The sequence below is a fragment of the Tenrec ecaudatus genome, chromosome 1 (assembly GCF_050624435.1).
Source record: "Tenrec ecaudatus isolate mTenEca1 chromosome 1, mTenEca1.hap1, whole genome shotgun sequence".
NCBI classification, from domain to species: Eukaryota; Metazoa; Chordata; class Mammalia; order Afrosoricida; family Tenrecidae; genus Tenrec; species Tenrec ecaudatus.
The window spans coordinates 13,633,899-13,658,597 of record NC_134530.1 but is presented as its reverse complement, the minus strand read 5'-3'; the positions used below and the strand labels follow the sequence as shown (position 1 = coordinate 13,658,597).

At 48.3% G+C, this 24,699-nt stretch overlaps 1 protein-coding gene across 1 annotated transcript; it reads left to right on the top strand.

Annotated features, from left to right (window-relative positions):
- The first annotated feature begins 672 nt into the window (after nucleotides 1–672).
- LOC142443283 (lysosomal alpha-mannosidase-like) lies at nucleotides 673–24,699 on the top strand. Its single transcript, XM_075544764.1, has 25 exons — nucleotides 673–768; nucleotides 1,287–1,389; nucleotides 1,598–1,771; nucleotides 2,124–2,317; nucleotides 2,783–2,915; nucleotides 3,024–3,169; nucleotides 3,712–3,828; nucleotides 9,633–9,635; nucleotides 13,801–13,883; nucleotides 13,963–14,083; nucleotides 14,171–14,249; nucleotides 14,430–14,539; nucleotides 14,814–14,921; nucleotides 15,502–15,618; nucleotides 16,044–16,229; nucleotides 17,097–17,194; nucleotides 17,278–17,374; nucleotides 21,224–21,339; nucleotides 21,429–21,530; nucleotides 21,696–21,783; nucleotides 21,925–22,005; nucleotides 22,861–23,097; nucleotides 23,903–24,049; nucleotides 24,139–24,241; nucleotides 24,503–24,699. The coding sequence occupies exons 1-25, from the start codon at nucleotides 673–675 to the stop codon at nucleotides 24,697–24,699; spliced, it is 3,036 nt and encodes a 1,011-aa protein (XP_075400879.1).

Sequence of the window (24,699 nt, the reverse complement as noted above, 5' to 3'; positions counted from 1 at the left end):
GCTAGCAGACGGAACCTGGAGTGGTAGGTAGGACTGTCCACGCTGGGCCTCCAGGGTTAAGGGCTTACACCTGCTTCCAGAACTCAAACCCTGGTTCCTGTGAAGGTCAACGTTAGTTTGGGTTACCTTCCTTAAAATTCTGATCCCTGGCCCAGGACCAAGCAGTATTTTGTTCAGCTGTACATAGAGTCACTATGAATTGGAATTGACTCGTGGCACCTAATGACAGAAACATCCTGTCCACGTTGCTGTTTCCTCAGGGACCTTCAGTCTCTAGGCTCCCAGAGTTCAAGGACTTCTTCCCCAGTCCTGGCTAGGATGGCCAACATAGCACCCAAGGGAGTGTAAATGGGTACTTCCCCTGACCAGCTCTTTCTCTTAGCCAGTGAGTCGGAGGATGTCCTTCCATCTGGCTGTAGTACTCTTGTGGAGTCTCAGTCTAAGCCTCAGGTGCTGAGTGCCAACTTGTGTTCCCACATTTCATTTCCAGATCACGTCAGGCCCCTCCCCTGACCTCTCCCAGCAGCTCTGATTGGCTGGACTGATCTGGAAGCCTGGGCTTTGTTCTGTCATAGACTCAGCAAAAGAGCCAATGGCATCAACACCCACAGAGGCTTGTGACTCGGGGTCAACAAGGGTCAGGATCTATTTGGGATGTCCAGATCTGGAATCATGACCCATGGGAGTGGACCAGGGCCTCACATCCCCTCCTTTATCCTTCTTATTCTGCTGCTGATGGTGCTCAAGGCTGGTGCGGGTGGCTACGAGGTACGAGAAAAAGACAGGAAAATGTCCAGGAATTGGTCTGTGCAGAGGCTGAGGTGGGAGGGAGGGGGGTGGCTGGAGTACTTCTCTTTCCCAAGGACGTGATGACAACCTTGTTTTCTGTGTGTCTTATGTATTTGTGTGTGTGTGTGTGTGTGTGTGTGTTCTACCATTTGGGTATCACCATGTGTAGCTGTGTGTCATTTTGTAGTCTGAGAATGAGACTGATAATACTGGCTGTCTTATTCTGTATCCCGCATGGGACATGGCTACATTCCCACTTACACGTACCTGAGAATGTGGATGTGTGCCTGTGTGTCCACCAGAGAGGAGGAAGGGCCTCAATGGCATATGGTCCAGGATAAAACATTATAAGCGGTGGCATCTTTGAGTCACGGACTCACTGGATCCATATCTTATTGAGTCGTATCTTGTAGCCCCTGTCTGCCCAGAGTTGAAGGCCGGTGAGTGGGGTAGGTATGCTGGGTACTAAATGCTGTGTGTTTGGGGTCCCTGTGCAGACATGCCCCAGCGTTCACCCTGACATGCTCAACGTGCATTTGGTGGCCCACACACACAATGATGTGGGCTGGCTCAAGACAGTGGATCAGTACTTTTGTCAAGGTGAGCAGAGGTCTAGACCCAACAATGTAGAAGACTCTTTCCCGGGGGTACCCGTCCTCCTATGAGCCCCTCCTGGCCAAACAACGTAAAATACTTCTCCCAAGGATATCACCTGACCCCAGACATGGTGAACTAGGTTGTGTCCAGCATTGTACCTCTTATCCTAGGCACCCCCCATGCACTCACTGTTTGTCTACCGTGTACACAGTCTCATTACCTTTGTTTCCTGGGAATGTGAGGAACATCCTCAACTCGGTGGTGAGAGCCCTTCTGGTCAACCCCACACGGCGCTTCACCTATGCGGAGATGGCCTTCTTCTCCCGCTGGTGGAAGCTCCAGAATAAAGAGATGCGGAAGATTGTGCAGGACCTGGTGCACCAGGGTAAGCTTGTCGCATGGAAGTGGAAAGGGAGTCTCTTTGAGCTTCCATTTCCGCAGCCCTTTTCATATTCGTTTCTGGCCACGAGTAGCCATATACGCATGCGCTACTCTGCCTCTGAAAGAAGCTTGCCCGCAAGGAGCGCCCATGTGTCTTTCAAAGCAGCTCCTTCCGTGGTCTCTTGTCTTAAAAGCCAGAGGAGAATTTGTCCATCCTCTCCATTCCCTGGTTCTACAGGCCCTAAGAGTTGACCTCTCCATCCAAGTCTGGGTGTTCACGTGGGTACTCTCACCCTGGCCTCTTAGTAGGCACTGATCTGTGTCCTCTGCCCTTCACCATGCCCCTTCCTGGCCAGGGCGCCTGGAATTCGCCAACGGCGGCTGGGTGATGAATGATGAGGCCACCACGCACTATGGCGCCATCGTGGATCAGATGACACTCGGGCTGAACTTTCTGGAGAACACGTTCGGCAAAGTTGGGCGCCCCCATGTAGCCTGGCAAATCGATCCCTTTGGTCACTCACGAGAGCAGGCCTCGCTTTTTGCCCAGGTGCCAACTCTTGACTCCTACACAAGACATGACCCCTTCCTTTGTTCTGGCTTCGCCACACACTCCCCTACTCTCTGACCAACTGGTTGAGGAGCCCCGCCCCTTCAGCCTGCTTTAGGCCCATCTCCCCACTGCCCCTTTCAAGTTTTTCCCCTTTTCCAGATTAGACTTGACCCTGCCCCTACCTCGTGATGGTTTTCATCCATTTCCACTCTGAACATTAGCCATGCTCCAAGGGTGAACATAGAGGGGAATCTTGACCTGGATCTAGACTAGATGCATCACCTGTGTCCGTCCTGAGCCTATCCCGTTCCAACTCCAGCACGGCGAGTGTGCAGTTTAAGACAGAAACATGATCACCTTTCTTAGCCTGCACTTCACCCATTCCAAACTTGTGGAGAGAGGCTGGGAACTGGGGTTCAATCCTCCAAGCCCTATATTCTGAGCCCGCTCCCCTCTTCCCAGATGGGCTTCGACGGCATCTTCTTGGGGCGTGTGGACTACCAGGACAAGAACATTCGAAAGAGAATCCACCAGATGGAGCAGATGTGGAGGGGCAGTGATAGCCTGCCCCCTCCCACTGCTGACCTCTTCACTTGTAAGTGAAAGTGCTGGAACTGTGAACAAGATGGGGACATCCTATGCTTTTACCTCCTCCTGGAGTCTTTTACCGCCCCATCATCTCAATCCACCGCCTGACCCACAGGTATCCTGCCCAATGTGTATGAGCCACCACGTGGATTTTGCTGGGATATACTATGCAGTGACCCAACAGTGGTAGAAGAAAATGGCACATCCGTGTACAATGCTGACATGGTGGTGGCACAGTTCCTGAGAATAGCTGCTGACCAGGTAGCCTGGACCAGGACACGGCCCTAACCGAGTACCACTGAGAAGAGCCTTTAGGTCTCATGGAAATAGTATTTAACGGGGTTTACCGCGGCGTAGTTAGCTTCTTAATTCGTTTCTTCATATTACTATCTCAACTAAAGTCAAAGAAACTGACAGAAAGATGACTGCAAGGTCATTGCCTCTGCTGAAGTATAGTTATCTGACTACTGGATGGCAGGGCCAGCTTGCGATCCCAGGCAGTCTGCTTCCAGAGCCCGCGCACGTGTCCTATGTTGATGCATGCATCCCTGCTCAGAGGTTAGCAGCTCCTTTCCCAACTACACACTCCACTCTGTGGAAGAAAAAACATGGCCCCATGTAACTACTGATTAAGCCGTATGATTATTATAAATACATATTGATGCTCCGACATACTCCACGCAACCCTAGCCACACAAGCACGCATGTGTGTTCTACCTCCTTGACCACTCATGACAGTGGCCACACAGGGCAAAACTTCAAGGCCCTCTGGTCTAAGACGACACCAACCGTTCTGTCTCCAGGCCAGCCACTACCGCACCAGGAACATCATAATGACGATGGGCTCAGACTTCCATTTCGGGGAAGCGGAAAGGTGGTTCAAGAACCTGGATAAGCTCATCCAGCTGGTCAATGCACAGGTGAGCACGCCCCACCCCCCCGCCCCGCTGGGCTTTGGGTGTCCACTGTGAAGGCTGTGTGAAAGAGGAAGCCTCTCTGCTAGCTCATATAAAGGCATAAAGTTGAAGTTATTGCTTAGGTCAGTAAAGGAGAGCCACGGTCACCGTACAGCTTTTCTGCATAGCACAGAGTCACATCTTGCATTGTGTTGTGGGCAAGAGCGGTGTTCCGAATGCGACAAATATTCAGAGACGGGGTCGCAGAAAACTGTAATCTCGCCACAGGACTGCCAAGTGTATATGCCCATAATTGTGACCTCGGAGGCAAACTGTCTTTCCGAAGGCTTAACGCAGATTCTGGTGGCCACAAATTATCACGTCTATAGATGCCAAAATGGCCTCACAGAAGGAAGGGTTAAGATGCTGGAAACAATAAAGCACTCTGACATAAATGGAAGAGCATGTCATATCTGTCCACTGACAGGTATAGGGGGATCTGCCTCACTGACCATCAAACAGCAAAAATACAGGAAACGTCAATTACTGGAACAGCCTCACCTGCTGTGTCGTCAATAAGAACATGGATGAGCTAAAGAAATACAATAAATGGAGATAGTTGCTCACACGGCGAAGAACACAGGTGCGGGGAGCGGCGTAATCAGACCAAATCGCTGTGTACAAAGAAAAGCACTACCTGTGTAGAAAAAGGAGCCCTGGAAATGCACTGGTTAAAATTCTCAGCTGATAGTTAACCGTTGAGCAATTTTACCCCACCAGCTGCTCCTTGGGAGAAAGATGTGTCCATCTTCTTCTGTAAAGAACTGGGACCATGGAAGCCCTCCTGGACACGCCCTCACTGTTCTATAAGGTCACTGTGAGTCACAATGAACTTGGTGACCATGGGGAATGACTTAAACCTTAAAAAGAGCCCACCTGGAAGCCACGGAGGTTGCTTCAGTCTCTCGCTCTTCCTGATCCAGCGGCGCCATAGAAAAGAGCTTCCGCTAGGAAAGCCTTGGGTCTCCACTGACCACGGCGACCCAGCTGCACAGCGTAAGCTCCCTGTTCAGTTAAGGTGTTGAGTCCTTGACATTTGAAGATCATCAGAGGTGAAGCTAAAACACTTTCGATTGTCTCTGCTTTTCATTCAGAGAACTCGGTGCATACAAAATCAGCCTCCATCATAGCACTGAATTTCATTTCAACTTCTGCAGGGAACTAAATTCTCCTAAATTCAGGGTCCTGAAGGAGGCTAACAAGTGATCAGGAATGGCGGAAACATGCTTGCTTCCCAGAGAACAATTTAAAGACATGGTTAAGGGTTGAAAAGCTAGGCTCTGACCATTGGAAGACCAGTAGATGGACAAAGATGAGACTTATATTCTGCCCAATCACTGGTTCTCTGGGGGACTCTGCCTGTCACAAACTACGGGTATATTTCAGGAGCATGGAACAAGAACCTCCATTTGTTTAAATGCTGCTTTTCCCCCTTTTCAAAAATTTTATTGGGGACTCTTCCAGCTCTTATAACAATCCATACATCAATTATATCTAGCATATTTGTACATATGTTGCTATCATTATTTTATAAACATTTACTTTCTTTTCAAGACCTTGGTATTAGCTCCTCGTTTTACTCTTCCCTCCCCAGCTCCCACCCTCATGACCCCTTGATAAATTATAAATTATTATTTTCATATCTTTCTGACCACTGTCTCCTTTTCTCCCCGGTTCCCCCCTCATCCCCCAACCTTCCCCCTATCCTCCTAGTATCACTACTCCCATTTTTGTTCCTGAGAGGTTTACCTCACCTGTATTCCATGTGGCATGAGCTCTTATCTGTATCCGTGCACATGTTCCAGTCTAGCCCACAGTGAAAGGCAGGATCAGGGTCATGATAGTGGGGGCTGAGGAAGCCTCAAGGAACCAGAGGAATATTGTGTCTTTTGTCAGTTCTATGCTTCACCCTGGTTGACTCATCCCTTCCTTGCGACCCTTGTTGACCCATTGTCTACAGATGATATTTTGGGTTCCTGCTCCTACCCCCTTGTTCTCGACATTATGTTTTATTTGTTTGTTTGGGTCTTCTGATACCTGTTACCTGATCCCATCAACACCTGATGATCTCACAGGCTGGTGAACTTCCTCCATGTGGGCTTGTTGCTTCTTAGCTAGATGGTTGCTTGTTTATCTTTAAGCCTTTAAGACCCCCGCCACTGTATCTTTTGACAGTTGGGCACCATCAGCTTTCTTCACCACATTTGCTTGTGCACCCATTTGTCTTAAGGGATCGTGCTAGGAGGGTGAGCATCACAGAATGCCAGGTTGTTTGAACAGTGTTCTTGTGTTGAGGGAGGGCTTGAGCAGAGGCCCAAAGTCTGTCCATTTCCTCAGTCTATTGCCATATAAATATATGTGCATATGCCAATACCTCTATTTTATGAATTAATATATTTACATAAGTGCACACCTATGTTTGTACCTTTATCCGTAGCTTTGCTTCCTAAATGTTTCCTCTGTTTCCTTTTACCTTCCTCCCTTCCCGCTATCATGCTCACCCTTCTTCTGCCTCCTAGTAATTGCTCTCAGCTAGATGGATGTTGCTCCAACACCCCCAGGATCTCTACATCCTCCACATTGTTAATTTTAATTCCCTAGATGTCCCCCTGTCTTCAGCATTGTTTGCTCACCGCTCCCTTCCCCCACCTTTTCCTCCCCCTAAGTCCCTCCAGAACTTTCTGTCCATTGCTTTCTCCCTGGCCTTGTTTCCCAAGCCTATCTTATACAGGTAGGAAAACCAGCAATAACAGACAAAACAAAAAATGAAATAAAAGAGGGGGAAAAGAGAATTAATATTATATAACACCTAGCAAAAAAAACCCTGAAAAAACATAGATGATTCCAGATCTGTCCACTGACATTCATGATTATCTCTCCACTGTTTCTGGGAGTTCCAGGACCTGCCCCTCTTAGCATGCAGTCTATTTGGGGGGCTCTTCAGGGGTATTGTGGGTTGGCTTTGCTCCCGCAGCTGATGTTATGTTCCTTTTTAGTTCGCCACTCTGGGAAGTGGGGGGGGGGGGGTTAGACTGGACTCACTCCCTGCTGTGTATAATCAGTGTTGTCCTCTGTCTCAGTGTGCTCCAGCAAGGGGACATCTCATGTCTCAAGCTGTTGACAGCCCTACAGTCCTCTCCGTGCCTTAGCAACTCCGTGCAGGGACGTCATCCTTAGGTCTTGTGTGCTGATATGGGATCTAGAGCCTCACTCTCTCTTTTTCCTTCTTGGTTTGTGTGAAGATAGGTTTGTTGTGCCAACATGGCCAATGAACACATGTGAGATTAATTGAAGGGCCAAGAGATAAATGGCTCGGCGAGCCTCGCCTCTCTCTCTCTTGTTCTTTGATCATCGGACCAGTGTGCGGCTTCCCTGCTTGTTCTGTGCCTCAGTTTTCAAGCTACACTACCTGTGGAACACCTAACCCATGACCTGTGTCGCTGTAACTTGAGGTTCCTTCAAGACCTGCATCGCCACGCGACTGGAAGGTACATCTATTGATCTGGGGACTGTCTGACCCTGTCATCTGGCTGACTGTTGGTGACCTGCCTGTCTGTTTGCTGGCTGTGGCCAGATAGCCTGAATTGCTCCATAGAGGACTACCCCATGGCCCTCAAGACTTGAAGGACTGCCAGTGTACTAGCTGTCTCATGGGAGTGAGTTGCACTGAGCCATGCTTTATAGATTAATTAACTGTTTATTTCTTGTGTTATTTATCAATCAATCTATATAAATATATATAAATTATTAGTGTCCTGGTTTTGTTTCTCTAGGGATCCCTGTCTAACACAGCTTGCTCCCATGTGGGTATGGCATGCCAGCCCCTCTTCCCAATCTGTAGGTTTAGTGTTGTCCTCTGCAGCACATTATGCCAGGAAGGGGCTCAGTTTGGCTCTGATTGGGGCCCGCCCTGTAGACCTCACTGTTGAGTTTCTCCATGTGGTTATGTTGCCCTCAAGGTGTGGTGTACCATGGTGAGGTCTGCATGCACACTCCCAGTTCTGTGGAGACACAACCAATACTTTCCCCCTAGGTGGGTTAGTGCCCTGCTCCCCCAATGCCATCGTCTTCACCTTTTTTCCCCTTCTCATCTCAACTCCCCTTCTTTGTGTTGCAATGACGTGCACATCCTTGGGTGTGGCCTGTTGCAATGATATGGGGCCTGTCCCCCACCTGACTGCCTGTACCTCAACTCGTATAATGTGAGATGAGTGGTTTTTCTTCTATATCCTCAGCGGACTCGTGTTGTACTTGTCCTTTTGTGATTGGCTACCTTTGTATAGCATAATTTGCCCCAACTCTTCCTGAGGCGCTGTGCTTCATGCGCTCATCAGTCCTTTTTGGTGATGCATCATACTCCGCCGTGTGTATGTGCCAGAGTTTCTAACCCACTCATCTATCGATGGAAATTTAGGAGTCAACAGCTATTAATAAACAAAGTTACATGATTTTAAACGACAGTAACAGATAATGGCATATGGTTTGCCTTAGATTCATCTTCAAGATAATATCTTCTGTTAAAAAACAGTGATACTAGTCCTTAAGATAGCTCTTGGGAAATGAGTTAGTAGTTCCAATGGACTTGCCAACCAAACCAATCACACTAATCTCCACGTAAGATATATCGCACCCACACTCATGCAGCAGGATGGAAACCAAACACCTTCCAGCTACATAGGATGGCTTCCACTAATCTCTTGTAAACCCAGCCATCACCCTTGAGTCACTCACTGCCTTCTGATACCCACCACAGCGGGGGTTTTGAAGCTGGCAAAATTCTAGTTCAAATTGCATTGTCACTTTGCCAAAATCTGACTGTGGGATGTTTTCTTAATGTACATTTACCCTTTACATAAAACTCTCTCTTAGACACATATGAATGTCCGTGGATTTGTTTCTCTAGTCTACCCAAACTAACACAAGGGTTTAGATTCCAGATCATTTGATTCTGTCGAACAGTTGGCAAACTGTAGTGTTTGGGGAGTGTCCACGCCTATTGATGAATTTTCTTCACACCAGTCATGATCTATAACTCCAACCGCATAATTTCCATCACTTGCACTCATAGCTTCCAGACTCGGATTCTTTGGCTTGAAGTCTCTGAATAGAGTAACACTGTCTTGTCCACAGTAAAAAGAAGGAAGCCTTAAATGAACTGGTCTTCCCCAAGCCTTCAAGGCTAGAAGTAGAAGATAGGTAACTGTAAGGTGATCATATTGCCACAGTGAAATTAAATCCTCCATTGTTGGCCAGCTACTTCTGTGATGTACAATAAGTTCCATTACACAATCTTCATCGAGGTGAATAAAAGGATTCTTGCTTTGCCACTCATTGGGACAGTTGTCATCTTTCATGTTCCAGGGATGGCTCAATCAACTTTTCACAGAAGTCCATTTCCTTAGTTCCACCTGTAGCCTTTTTGGAGAAGTACATTACTACTGAAAGAGAGACACTTAGAAACCTCATATTTACCTCGCATGATCTTATTGTACAAAGCCATGACATTATCATCATCAAATGGCAGGAATACACACATAAGTGCATATAAGAGTCTGCCCATTCTCCAGACATTTGCCTCTGATCCGAGATGTTATTTGCCTTGTATTAATTCTGGTGCTGTGCATGCAAGACTCCTACAGCATGTCTGTAGATGCTACCGTTGGGTTTAGCACAGTGACCAAAATCAATCAGGTAAGGTATTCATCAAACAACACATTTTCTAGTTTGAGGTCCCTGTGGACAGAGCCTTGGCTGTGCATGGGTGACAGCAGGTACCATCTGACAGAACACAGCTTGGAGCTCCTCCTCAGACAGGCAATCCTGAGATAGTAGATAATCAAACAGCTCTCCTCCAGGGCAGGACTCAAGAACCAGGAATAGTTGGCTCTGTCTGGCACATGGTAAAGTTGACATATATGTTGTCATCTCGGGTTCTCCCAGGCATCGATCTCCACTTTGATCCTGGGCAAGTCACAGCCAACTGCACTTCCATCCAGGATTTTATCTCTCTCAGTGAGGACATGGCAGGCACGCTTGACCTTTGCAAATCCACCTGTCTCAACAGTTTTATATCATTCACAGTATTTGAGAAGATCATCATAGTCCTCCTGGAAGTTTATTCAGAAGTGGGGGGGGGGGGGAAACAAGCTGTGGGCAGGTGGGACAGGACTATCCAACAGATGAAGGTGTCCATCTGCCTTCTGCAGTGACTCCAAGGCAGCCAAGAGTCATTAAATTCTTATATATTAAATGAAGGGACACAGATAAGGAAGGTAAAAGAGCAATACCATTTAGAGGAACTAACCAAAAGATAAAATATCTAGGAATAAATCACATCAGAAAACAAAAGATGTATGCAAAGAAAACTATAAAACACTTCCACACGAAACTAAGACTTATAGAAATGGAAGAATGCCCCATGCTTCTGGATAAGAAAACTAAATATAGTGAAAATGTCAATATTCAATGCAATTCCATTTTATAAATTCAATGCAATTTCGATCCAAATCCCAACACAATTCTTCAGAGAAATGGGAAAACTAATCATCAACTTTACATGAAAAGGAAAGAAGCCCAGGATAAAATAAAAACACTATTATTTTTTAAGTAGAAGGTCTTTCACTCCTGGATTTTAAAACCTACTATATAAGCCATGCGACTCAAAATAGCTTGGTATCAGTAGACCAATTGACATCAAGACCAATGGATTAGAATTGAGGACCCAGAAATACAACTAAACACCTATGGACACCTGATTTTTGATAAAAGACTGAAACATATTAAGTGAAGAATAGCCATTTTAGTAAATGGTGCTGGAAAAATTCTATTTCCACCTGCGAAAGAATAAAACAGGGCCCATATCTCATACCATATACAAAAACAAACTCAAGATGGATTAAAATCCTAAATATAAACCCTAGAACCATGAAGACCATCAATGAAAAACTAGGGACAAACTTAAGGGCCCTAATACAATGGCTGACTACACTAATGAACATAATGGAAAAATGCCCACACTATAGAAGACAAAATTGAGGACTGGGATCTTCTAGAAATTACTTCATTTATGTGCATGAAAAGACTTCATAAAACTAGTAAAAACAGAGTCTATTTATGGGGGGGAATATTTAGCAATGCTATATTACTTAAAGGACTACTTTCAAGAATCTGTAGAAAATGTAACAATTTAATAAGAAACATTCAAATAACTCAATCAAAAAATGGGCACAAAATAAGAATCGATACTTAAGATGACATTCAGGTGGCCAACAATTAAATGAAAATATGTTCATAGTCATTAGCCATAAGAGAAATACAAATTAAAGCAATAATGAATTGCAACATTTAGCAAAATTCAGAAATAAATAAATAATAAGCTCTGGAGAGGATGTGGAAATATTGAAATACTCACATACTGCTGGTGGGACTGTAGAATTGTACAGCCACTAGGGACATCAGTAGGGAGCTTCCTTAAACACATGCAAATAATATGATCCCGCAATGTCTCTACTTAGCACATACTCTAAAGAAATAAAGGGAAGAACAAAAACACATGCACATCTGTGTCCGTTGCAGCAGTTTCAACAATAGTGAGAAGATGGAAACAATAAAAAAGCCAACTGTAGACAAATAGATAAACATTCTGGTACATTCATATGATAGAATATTAAAAACAGTGATGAGTGTTGGACACCTTAAAACATGGACAAAATAAGAGAATACCATGCTTAGTAGTTAAATCAAGCAGTCAAAAAGATGAATGTTTCATGACACCATTGTTATGAAGGAGAACAAGAAAAATTACTTTCACGCCAAAGGGTAAGATTTTAAAGACTAAGATGAGGCCAGCGGGGAGGGTTGAGAGAGGTTAGGAATAGGAAAATTAAGAGGGAGGGGAAAGAGAGAGAGTGGAACACATCCTGGCACACCAAGCCCCAAAGACAATATTCTTGTTCAGAGCAGTCAATGCACAGGGAGGATCATAAGGCCGGCCCCACCATGAGACACGACATCCCTCATCAACCCACAGCACTACGGGGGACAGCTCTGGAGACACAGTGTGGGAATTGTGCCCGATATGTGCACACCACACCGGGGTGAAACACTAAAGGTGTGCAACAGAGCAGTAAGGGGATCAAAGCAATGAAGTCTCAGGAATACCAAAAATAGATTTTGGGGCCAGGGGATGGCATCCCATCAGACGTGACTGGAAAGCACTCACAAAAGTCAACAGACAGACCCGGAACTAACTATAGGCTTCTCTTTTTGGATGTTGTTTGCTATTGTTGTTGGTTTGGTTTGGTTTTCCTTTGTTGTGTTTTGCTTTGCCTTGTTTCTGTGCTCATTATTGCCTCTGCGTGTCTATCTAGGTCAGACAGGTAGGATAAACAATGAGAAGATAGAGACTGATGGAAACCACGGGAGAGGGGGAGGGCGGAGGAAAGGAAGGTGCCAACAATCCAGGGACAAGGGAAAAACAAGTGATCTAAAACTGATGGCGAGGAGGGCATGGGATACCTGGTGGGGCTTGATCAAGGACGGTGTAACCGAGAGGAATTTCTGAAACCCAGATGAAGGCTGAACATGATAGTAGGACAAGAGGAAAGTAAAAGGAAATAGAGGAAAGAACTAGGAGGCAAAGGGCACTTATACAGGCAAGCATATATGTAAACGCATTTATATATAACAATAAGTAAATAGATCTATGCATATATATTTATTTTTTAACTATTAAGGCAGCAGATGGACATTGGGCCTCCACTCAAGTACTCCCTCAACGCAAGAATACTTTGTTCTAATAACCCAGCATTCTGTGATGCTCACCTTCCCTGACACAATTGCTGAAGACAAAATGGGTACATAGCAAATGTGGTGAAGAAAGCTTATGGTGCCCGGCTATCAAAAGATAAAACATCTGGAGTCTTAAAGGCTTGAAGATAAACAGCGGCCATCTAGCTGAGAAGGAGCATAGCCCACATGGAAGAAGCACACCAGCCTGTGTGATCACGAGATGTCGATGGGATGAGTTACCGGGCACCAAAGACCCCCCAAAAAATCATATCAATGTGAATGAGGAGGAAGGCAGAGTAGAGAACCCAAACCCATCTGTAGACAATTGGACTTCCCCTTACAGAAGAGCCACAAGGAAGGGACAAGCCAGTCAAGGTGTAGTATAGCACCAATGAAACACAACTTTCCTCTAGTTTTTAATGCTTCCCCCCACCCCCGACCTATCACGACCCTAATTCTATTTACAAATCAGGCTAGACCAGAGCATGTACACGGGTACAAATAAGAGCTGGAAACACAGGGAATCCAGGACAGATAAACCCCTCAGGACCAATAATGAGAGTAGCAATACCAAGAGGGGAAGGGGAAAGTGGAAGGAGAAAGGGGGCAGCGATCACAATGATTGACATATAACGCCCTCCCACGGGGATGGATAATAGTGGGTGAAGGGGAACAGCGTTTGGTATGATGGGGAAAAAAATAATAAATTCTAAATTGTCAAGGGTTCATGAGGGAGGGAGGATGAGGGAGGGGTGGAACTACCAAGGGCTCATAGAAAGAAAATGTTTTGAAAATGATGACAACAAAGGTACAAATGTGCTTGATACAATGGATTATGTATGGATTGTGATAAGAGCTGTATGATCCCCCCCCCCCCCGATAAAACGTTTTTTTAAAAGGCGACAGAGAATGGGAAAAAGGATTTAAAAATTTTAAAACAAAGCCACCTCTCCCGGGGTTTAAAGAGATAGTTCCACTGATTTGATGCGCTGGGCGTGCAGCTACATAGAAATTATTATTTTTCTTGTGTTATGTTCAAAATGCACATATATGCCCTGGCGGTTTCCCAGATTGAAGGGGGTATGAACTCATGGGAACGGGTGTCTTCAGGAAGCACGGACTCTTGCTCCCTCCTCCCAACCACAGCAGGCCAAGGGGAGCCGAGTCCACGTGCTCTACTCCACCCCAGCCTGTTACCTCCAGGAGCTGAACAAGGCCAACCTCACCTGGTATTTGGGGACGCGCCCCATCTGGGGGAATTGGGATGCTCCTGGGCCCTGATCCAGCCCTCAGCGCCCCGCCCCGCAGGTGGGTCAAACAAGATGACTTCTTCCCCTACGCCGATGCCCCCCACGAGTTCTGGACCGGTTACTTCTCCAGCCGGCCGGCCCTCAAACGCTATGAGCGCCTCAGCTACAACTTTCTGCAGGTGGGTGGGTGTCTGTCTAGCTCAAGGTGGGGGGGGCACCAGACTTGGGAGGTAATGTGAACACCCCAGCACACCCTTGCCCACCAGGTGTGCAACCAGCTGGAGGCGCTGGCGGGACACGCGGCCAACGCAGGACCCTTTGGCTCCGGAAACAGTGGGCCCCTCAGTAGGTGTCAGTTGGGCCGACGGGGGTTTGGACGTTCCATTGTGGCTGGCCTGTCCTTGGCCGCTCTCCCAGTCCCTCTTTAAAGCTCCTAAGACCCCTTCCCGCGACCACTGCATCTCTGTCCTCCTGGGGTCCTGGGTGTGGCCCCCCAGGACCGCCCTGCTCCCTGTCCCACCCTAGGGGAGGCGATGGCTGTGCTCCAGCACCACGACGCGGTCAGCGGGACTGCCCGGCAGCTGGTGACCGATGACTACGCGCGCCAGCTCTCGAAGGGCTGGGGACACTGTGAGGTGTGAGCAGAGGCGTCCGTAGGAGAGGGGAGTTTGGGGGGGGGGGGGCGAGACCTGCAGGTAAGGGCAGGCCAGAAGGGGCGGGCCAAGGAAGAGAAGGGAGCAAATCCCAGCACCAATGGGGCCAAGGTCAGATGGGCACAGGATCCTCACCTCTGCCACCTGGTTGAGGACAACAACAAAGACACTGTATGGTGAGATGAGGGAGGAGCCCAGAGGGGTGCTTTGAAGAGGTACGATGGCCGACCCCACCCTCTGCTCTCCCTCCTCCAAGGTGCTCCTGAGCAACGCTCTGGCCAGACTCAGCGGTGCCAAGCACAAGCTCACGTTCTGCCACGGACTCAACGTCAGCGTCTGCCCGCTCAGCCAAGGGGCAGCGCACGTGAGCCTGCCCCAGACAGAGGGTCCCAGCAGGAATGGGTGTGGTTTGAAGGAGGTTGTGCTCTCCCAGGTCTGGGGTCCAAGGACAGGACCAGTGGTAAAAACAAAACAAAAACCAGGGGTGAGTGGGCTCAGCCTAATAACGCCCAGTCCTGCCAGCTGGTGTCTGAGTGAGCAGGAGTGTAGGGGAGGCCTGGGGCTTCTCTGTCAGCTACAGCAGGAAGGGCCAGCAGAGCCTAAGGCAACCTGGACAACAAGTAGGGAGGCGGGGTTCTGCAGGAAGATCAAGTAAGCAACATCTTCTCAGAGAAAAACTAGGCAAGACAGGTGGAGGCAGGACCCGAATCTAAGAACTTGGGTAACCGGCCATGGGGATGGCAGGTGTGTATCACCCTTTGGGACAAGTCTCTGTCCAGGGGCTCCGACTTAGGCCAGTGCTTGCGGGCCTATCTACATTCAGGCAGGTTCTTAACAGAATGGAGCAGGTAAGTGCTCGGATTCTCACACAAACACCCGACCTGGTGATGTACAAGTGACACAGGTCTACCCTAACTGAAGCCTCTCCCCACCGCCTATCCCAGTTCCAAGTCCTCGTCTACAACCCCCTGGGGCACCAGGTGAATTGGATGGTGAGGTTGCCAGTCAGCGAAGGCCATTTCGTTGTGCTGGACCCTAATGGACAGGCCGTGCAAAGTGAAGTGAGCCCCCCCCCCTTATATCTCCCCCCGTGACTATGCACCTCCACGGATATCTCCCACCCATGTCCATCTCATCCCAATGAAGTATCTTACTCCTGATTGTGTCCATAATAAATCTATCTCCCAAGCATACCTCTCCCCTCAGCCTCTGTGAAGAGCTACCTTCTCATGACTGTAATTCACCGGAGAGCAACCCACCCCCTAATTCTCTAACCTCCCTTGTGTTTACCCCATTCGTGGCTAGCTTTGGTCTCTTGAATTGCTACCTCAACTCCACTCAAAATTTCTCGCCTCATCCCATTTTTCTCCTCATCCCAGGACTAGGCCCCATATTGGCTTGAGGCCTCCTGCCCCTGCCCCAGACTGTAGCGGTGTGAGTGCATCCACCGGCCAAGGCCTCAGGGGTCTTCCCTCTGTGGTAACAGGTTGTGAAGTATCCAGTTGTGGATTGTGTAAAGCACCCTCCAGAGCTCCTGTTCAGGGCCTCCGCACCTCCCCTGGGATTCAACAGCTACTCCGTCACAAAAGCCCCTGTGAAAAAGCCCCAGCCGGGATCCACCACGTCCAGCCCCCAGGAGTCACAGTCTTCTGTCCTGGTCATTGAAAATGAGGTGGGACCCCAGCGTTCAACCCTTTTCCCCTCATGACACCTCTGAGTTCCTTGTTGATGAAGGGGTTAAACAAAATCATTCCCAGGAACATGCAGCATAAGAAAGGTGAAATTAAGTCCTAGGAGAGACAGGGTCAAGAAACAGAATAGAGAGTGAATTCAAGGTGACAGTATCGTACGCAATCTCCGGAAAAAAAATAAAACAAGACCAGAGATGATGTATGGTCAGGACAGGTTGGTGGCCATGTTGGACGGAAGGTCCAGGGCCAGGCTTCCCTGGGAAGAGAATGCTTAACCATGCCCTTGAGAGAGGTGAGCTGTTTTGAGGGTGATCCAGATGAATGAGCAAACAAGAGCTAAGGTCCTGAGCAGCATTGAGGGGCTGTGTGAGCTACGGTATACAAGTCAGTGTATCTGGAACAGAGGGAGTAAGGCGGAAGATGAGGGCAGGGAGGTGGTCACCAAATAGGGTCTGGAGGGTCACCGCGAAGACTGCAGTTTACTACTCTTGGTGAAGTGAAATCTTCAGAGGGTACTGAGAAGGAAACATTGCCCGATTTAGGTGTTAATGACGTTTGGAGACAAGCATGTGGGCATCAAGGGTGAAAGGCAAGAGGCCAGGAAGGGAGTAACAACAACTATCTTGTTGGAAGTCATGGGGGCTGACAAGGGTGAAGGAAGAAAAATGGTTTGTATTGGGGATGACAGTGAAAGAATCCACAATTTGCTGAGGAATTGGGCATGTGGCGTAAAGTAAAAGATAGTCCAAGATGACTCCAGACTGCTCTATGTCCTGAGTGCCTGCAGGGGCAGAGTGGCCATTGCTGGGACAATGGTCATTCGCCCCAGTCTGCCCCTGTCTCTCCAGCACATCCGGGTGGCATTTGACAACCACACAGGGATCTTAAAGGAGATTGAGAACCGAGACCAGAAACTTGTGTTACGGGTCCAGCAGACCTTCTTCTGGTGAGGAGTAGCCACCATGGTCGGGAGCATGTCGGTGAACAGAACTGGCCTTGACCCAATGCTCTTGCCTACCCTTGCCTCAGGTACAATGCCAGCAGAAAGTCGGGAGCCTACGTCTTTGCACCTGAACAGTTGAATCCACTGCCCATCAGTTTCTCACCTGAGATACACCTGGTGAAGGTTGGAGCCTGGGGCAATAAAGCAGGTGTACAAAAGGGATGTGGTGGGAGACCACATCTGTAGGTGGGAGAGCCTGGTTGGTCTGTGTGCATGGTGCTAGGAGGTCTGAGGACCCGCGAGTGAGAGAGCTTTTCTTCTAAGTTCTGTGAATTAATTACTGGCTTTACCCCCGTGGTTACTGTGTAAAGGGTAATCCCTAAGTTGTAAAATGTTAGCTATGGGAACAAGGAGTTGGGGGTTTCCCCTTTGAGGTAAGTGTGACAAATTACAGCTTGCATCAGAAAGAAGAGCATTCACATTCATAGCCCAAAATGACTGTCTTAATAAAACCTAAACTAAGCTCACTACCATTGAGTCTGTTCTGCTTAATATCTGGACCCTTTATCGGGTCTTTTCGACTATAAAATGTTACCAGAGCAGATCGGCTCACCTTTTCTTTTGGAACACATGGTGAGTTTGAACCACTGACCTTGGGATTAGCAGCAATATACCTAACCACCCCATGCTACCACCTGTGCTGATACAAGCCAGAGCAAGACCAAGCCCCAGGATTTTCAAGGCTAGACAGAGTTGCAGGTAGAGACAGGCTTATCTTGCTCCTGAGGATGACTGGTGGTTTTAAACTTCTGACCTTGTGGTTGGCAGCCCAACTGATAATCTGCTATAAAAACCAAACCAAACTCACTGCTATTGTGTTAACGCCGACTCACAGTGACCCGCCATGGGTTTCCGAGACTGTAACTGTTTATGGGAATCGAAAGCCCAGTCCCGTGGAGCCTCTGGTGATTTCGAAATGCCAACCATGCAGATCCCAACCCAATGCATAAACACTACACCCACCAGGGTTCCTAATAATAATCCACTATAGGATCCTAGTAATTTGGTCTTTTCTTTCTCTCATCTTTTTAGTAATTTTGTTTTCTTCGTGTATGATGTCCTTAATGTTATCCAAGCTCCTTTGGTTTTGATCTTTAGTGATTGGCGTGTCAAATCGGCTCTTGAGGTGGTCTCTTCATCCATAGGAGGCTATGCTCAAAGTTATACGTGGGTTCATATGGACTTGTTTTATCTTTCTTTCATTTCAACTTGAACTTGCATATGAACAACTAAGGGTCTGTTCTCAAGGCGGACCCTGGCCTTAATTTGATTGGTGATATTAAGCTTCTTCATAATTTCTTCCCACAAATGGAGTCAATTTGGGTCTTGTGTATTCCATCTGGCAAAGTTCACGCGTGTATTCATTGTTTATGTCACTGAAAAGGGGTGTTGTAAGGAGGTAGTCTGTGCTCTTAAAAACAAAACAAAAAAACCCTTGTGATCTCTAGCTACATATCTGTCACCCAGGTCTGCTTTCCAACCAGTGATCCTTCCTGCTTGCTTTCAGCTTTTGCATTCCAATCACCAGTAATTATCACTGAATCTGATTGCATGTTTGATCCGTTTCTGACTGAGAAAGGTGATACAATTTGTCAATTTCTTAATCATTGACTTTAGTAGTTAGTATTCACATTTTATTTACATAAGACTTGTGTTAACTGGTCCTCCTTATTAGGCATAGAGATAATACCCTACCACATATATCATTGTACTTTAAGATAGATCTGGAAATGTTCATTTTAACGATGAATTTGAAGACATTGCTCTTTAATTTGTCGCTCCCGGCATGGTAAATCATATGGTTGTCAGTTATAGTTTCAGTGTCTTCTGACCTATATTGGGCCATGCTCATAAGGTTACTAAAGGGGGGAAAAAACTCCCTGATGTAAAGTCAATTACAATTCGTAAGGATCTTATAGGACAAAGTAGAACTTCCCTGTAGGTTCTTGAGGCTATAAATCTTTTCAAGAGCAAAAAGCCTCCTCTTTCTCCAGCAGAGCACCTTTTAGGTTTGAACTGCTGACCTTCAAATTATCAGCCCAACTCATAACCCACTACATCACCAGAAGTCCTCATTCATAAGACTAACCTTCAAAAATGGTACATCTCTTCCTTCTTTCTTGTCTCTTCTTAGTCTGAACCTATACTTAAATCTGTTCCCCATGGTGACGCTGTTGGTATTTGAAATGCCAGAGGCATCGCTTCTGCCATGACACCAACACACAAACCACCACAGTATGTCAAACTGATGGAAAGGGAATCTAACATGTGAATCTGTGAACTTTGGAAAGTGAAAATATCTATAAGGACCGAAGCCGAGGTGGCGGAACAAAGGATGAGCTGGGACTCTCAAGGAGTAAGAGGTAACATGCAAACAAATGGGAATAGAGACACAGTATGGCCCAGCAATCTCTCGACTCGGTACATATCCTAAAGAAGCAAACTACAAGCAGCTATATGCACTCCTGTGCTGATAACAGCACTGTTTATAATAGCAAGAAGATAAAGCCATCTAAATGCCTGTGGTTGGAGGACTGGCTAAATAAACGTTGGCATATGAAAACAATGGAATACTATGCACCACTGAAAAACAATGAGGTGACTGTCAAATGCCTCATGACCTAGATGAATTTGAAAGACATTCTGCTGAGTAAAGGTAGTCAATACAAAGTTAGTCAAGACAAATACTGTATGGTACCACTTTTATGAAAGGAAACTGGTTGTCATTCCAAAAGAAAAGGGATTTGATGGTTACAGATTTGCAGGGGTCGGGGTGAAGGATTGAGGCTGGGCCAAAGGGATGAGGGGGAGAAATAAATAAATATCTATCTGGATAGAGTCACACACTTAGATACTTACATAATAGCATAGACAGACACATAGGTCAAGACATAGAAAGTAACATAGAAGGATAGATTTTTTTAAATCGTTTATTTTCCTGAAAATGCACCACATCTCTATGAAAACAATAATAATTAGGAGGTAACTTTTGAGTCTGACAGATATGTTCATTACTCTAGCCATTGAATTGAATACTTAATGGATATATATATTTCCATGTGTTTATATATATCTCCATTTTATAAATGTACACTTTAAATATGTGAGGTTCTTTTCTGCAGTTTGGAACTAAATTAAGCGTGTTTATTCCGTTGACGGGAGCCCTGGTGGCCTCGTGGTTGTGTTGGGCTGCAGTCCTCAAGGTCAGCTATTTGAAACCAGCAGACTCTGCGGAAGAAAGACAGGGCTTGCTACTCCCAGGAGCAGTTACCATTTTACCCTGTCTAGAGGGTCGCTATGAGTCCACATCGACTCTGTGGCAGTGAGTTTGGTTGGTTTCTTTGCTCCATGAGGGAATCCTACTGCCATCAAGTCAATTCCAACTCCTAGTCACCCTACAGGACAGAGTAGAACTGGTGACAAAGAATATTGCAAGTATCACTAACTACCAGATGAGCAACCATCTTTCTTGGAAAAAGTACAGCCAAAATGCTCCTTGGAAGTGCAGCGGGTGGTACTTGTCTCGTACTTTGAACGTGTTCTCAGGAGAGACGAGCCCCTGGGGGAGGACACCATGCTTGGTAAAGTGGAGGGGCAGCAGCAAGGAGGAAGCCCCTCCACAAGATGGATGGACACAGTGGCTGCAACAATGGGCGCAAACATAGCCATTGTGAGGATGGCCTAGAACTGGGATGTGTTTCCTTTTTTGGACATAGGGTCCTTAGCCATCAGACCTGACTCTGCAGCACCTGACGATGTTGATTCCATGAGTACTAGAAACTGAAATCACTGGGGACTCTGAGCGCAGTCTAGCAAGATTGGGATGGGTCCAACTTAGGGATGATTAGGAGGTGGAGCTTGGGGGAGAGTTTACAGGTGGGTAGCGTTTGCAGCTGAGGCAGAACGCGGTAGGACTCTGCACTGCTCAGGCTATGGCTTACCACAGTCCCCACCTGTCCCCCATGCCAACAGACAGCCCTGGTGCAGGAGGTGCACCAGAAGTTCTCAGACTGGTGCTCCCAGGTGGTTCGTCTGTACCCAGGACAGAGACACTTGGAGCTGGAGTGGACGGTGGGACCAATACCACTGTGAGTGGACAATGGCTGGAGGACAGGGAGGGCAAGGGAATGGGGGTCCTTGGGTGGGTTTAAACCTCTTGCCGTCCACTCAGGCTCAGGGATGACTTCGGGAAGGAAATCATCAGTCGCTTTGACACTGAGCTGAAGACACATGGACTTTTCTACACAGACAGCAACGGCAGGGAGATTTTGGAGAGGAGGTGGGGATGGGCAGGGACACTATTGAGCAGAGGATGGCCTACGGCATGCCTGAGTCTACAGAGTGATAGGGGAGTGTGGGAGTGTCACAGGGGTGTTGGAGGAAGAGATGAGGAATTAGGGGATTCGATCACCAGCCCTGGAAGACTTCCTCCTCCTGACTGTAGGAGGGATTACCGACCCACCTGGAACCTGAAGCGGACTGAGCCAGTGGCAGGAAACTACTACCCAGTCAACAGCCGCATTTACATCACGGTACCTTCAGACCCCCGGCCTGACCTCCACAGTGCATCTCATCCTCAAGTCTGTGTCCTCGTGGCCACCACCTCTGTGTCCTTCATGCGGGTAGGGCAGCCATGTAGAAATGCTTCTCACCAAGACACCCTCCCTCCCCAGGATGGGAACATGCAGCTGACAGTGCTGACTGACCGCTCCCAGGGAGGCAGCAGCCTGAGGGATGGATCCTTGGAGCTCATGGTGAGTGGATCCAAGTCTCAAGCCAGGATCCTCCCACCGCACCTTTTCTACAATCCCCCATCTGGCCTCAAACTAGTTTCCATTTACATCACCCCACCCACACACGGCTCCTTGTCTACTCAGGTTGCCCAGCTAACCTGTGGCTTGTTTCCAGGGGGTACCTACCCTGTTTCCCCGAAAATAAGACCTATTTACAGTTTTGCCTCTTACTGAAATATAAAGCATCCCCCAAAAAATAAGACCTCCCCAAAAATAAGCCCCCCCAAAGCTACTGTAATTCTGGACTCTGAACTGTAGCGGCAGGTGCTTCAAGAGTAGAGAGGAAGTGTGAGGCTTCTCTTAATAAAACAATGTTTACCATATTCTTCTTCCTGGAAAAATAAGACATCCCTGTCTTTGGGATCAAAAATTGATATAAGACACTGTCTTATTTTCGGGGAAACAGGGTAGTTTTCCCCATGATAGCTTTACTGATGTAAGCTATCGTGTATGTCTGTCAGGTAAGCCCCACAGGAGAAGATTTGTAAATTAAGATCTTTCTAAGCTGAACAGTCCCCATACCCATGCTGGGTCCTTGCCCTGGGTCCCTCGTGTTGTATTCCCTACCCAAGCCTCCCCGGGATTCATGTTGGTTCCGGGACCTCGCCTGAGGTCCAGCATCATCCCTTATCATCTTTCTAGAAAGGTCTCCTCTTTCGACTTGGTTTCCCTGTCAGGTTTTTACCCTCCATCCCATGAGGTGCTGATCCCCGTGACTCTTACCCAGTCCTCCACTCAGGAACTTCTGCAGATGATCTTCTGGTCAGCCCCTCTCCCAGGCTCGGCTCATCTCCTCTGCGGTGGGTTTTCTGCCAGGTGCACCGCAGGTTGAACTCAGATGATCAAAAGGGTCTGGATGAACCACTGATGGAGACAGGTCCAGACAAGCAAGGTCTGTGTGTGCGAGGCAAACACCTGGTGCTGCTGGACGGGACCCAGACGGCTGCCGCTGGGCACCGACTGCTGGCAGAGAAGGTGGTCCTGGCCCCGCAGGTGGTGTTTTACACCAGTGGGGACTCCCTCGGGCGCAGCGGAGGCATCCCACGCAGAAAGGTAAGGGAGTCCAGGCAGGACGGAATCGGAGGTGCAGGGGAGTGGGGAGAGCAGGGAGCAGGCCGCGGTGGACACAGAGATGATGGGGTCTGTCTGTGGAGGGTTGAAACAAGGACAGTGTCAGGCAATGGGTGGGATGGGCAAAGCCCATTCCTGATAAGCTGCTCCATACCTGTACCCATGGCCCCCAGCACTTCCTGGACGTGGTTTTTTAGTTCTGGCGTGATTCGAACTCGTGGAACCCAGATTCACAGCGATCTTGATGATTCGGGGTTCCTTGATGGCAAGGCGGTTGTGTCCAGCCCGTTCTGCAATCCTGCCCTTCCCTCCACGCACCCTCTCTTTGGCCCAGGACGCTGTGGGACTTAAAACAATTAAACCTGCCCTACCCTTCCCTCTGCCCCCTTCTTGCCCCTGGCATGTACACTGCCACACCGTGCACAACCCACCTTACTGGTTGCTCTCGTCGTCCTCGGTGCTTCAGCCCTGTGCTGTCTGAGCTCAGCCCCACACCCCTACAAAGTAAGACAACCCAACAGTAGGCTCGGTACTGCACAGTGCTCGGATCTCAGGGCGACACCCCAGCCTCAAAGCCCAGACTGGATCTACACTGCTGGTCCAGCAAATTGGATCAGGCCACGCCCCTCTTCCTAGGCACCCCTCACCCCCCACCGCTCCCTTTTAGGATCAGCACGCTCCCAGTGACTGAGCCTCGCCCCACCCTAGCTGTGGCTCTCCTTTGTGCGTATTGGTCTCGCTCTTTGCCTGATAGCGCCCCCCCCCCCGCCCCCATCCTTGCCAATAGTTCTCAGCACTTCACCAGGAGCTGCCACCCGCCGTGCGCCTGCTGACACTGGCCCTCTGGGGGCCCAGGAAGCTACTGCTGCGCTTAGAGCATCAGTTTGCTGTGGGGGAAGGCAGCCTGAGCTCGCCGGTGACCTTGGACCTGAGGGTGAGCAGAGCACCAGCGGGAAGGACAAGAGTGGGAGGCAATCCCACTGTGCCCCAGCCCTGCTCAGCTGGCCCACCCACTCTCTGCAGGACCTGTTCTCCACCTTCACCATCACTCACCTGCAGGAGACCACGCTGGCGGCCAACCAGCCTCGGGACCGCGTCTCCAGGCTCCAGTGGACACTGAAAACGGGTGGGAGCCAGTGGTTGAGAGGGTCCTGAAGGTCGAGAGGGTGCATAGATGCCCAGAGGCGGGCGTAAAGGTTTGAGGGTGGTGTGTCTGATGTGGGCGTGGCAGAGGACTGGCTTCCTGCCAGGCACAGCACCAGACATTGTTCTGGGTTGAAGGCTCCAGAGAGGGTTTACGGGTCTGACATGCAATCCAAGCTTGGGGTTGACACCATGCAGTCGAGAGACACCCAGCTTCATCCCCTGTCTCCTTCTGTAACCACAGGCCCTGTCCTCCGCACCCTTAACTTCTCCATGGATTCCGCTGCCATCACGCTGCAGCCCATGGAGATCCGCACCTTCCTGGCCTCCATCAAATGGAAGCGATCTCCACGTGCCTGGGACACCGCTCTCAGAGCTCGTGCACCCTCCCCCAAGGGCTGGGTGAACAGCTGCCTCTCCATCCTCCTGTTGCTATTGTAA

Bases quoted from the DNA above. Each gene is read 5' to 3' on its own strand.
- LOC142443283 (XM_075544764.1), top strand. From the start codon at position 673: ATGACCCATGGGAGTGGACCAGGGCCTCACATCCCCTCCTTTATCCTT. The intron at 21,340-21,428 runs GTGAGTGGACAA...ACTCAGGCTCAG, and splicing joins ACGGTGGGACCAATACCACT to GGATGACTTCGGGAAGGAAA. The intron at 24,242-24,502 runs GTGGGAGCCAGT...CTGTAACCACAG, and splicing joins CCAGTGGACACTGAAAACGG to GCCCTGTCCTCCGCACCCTT.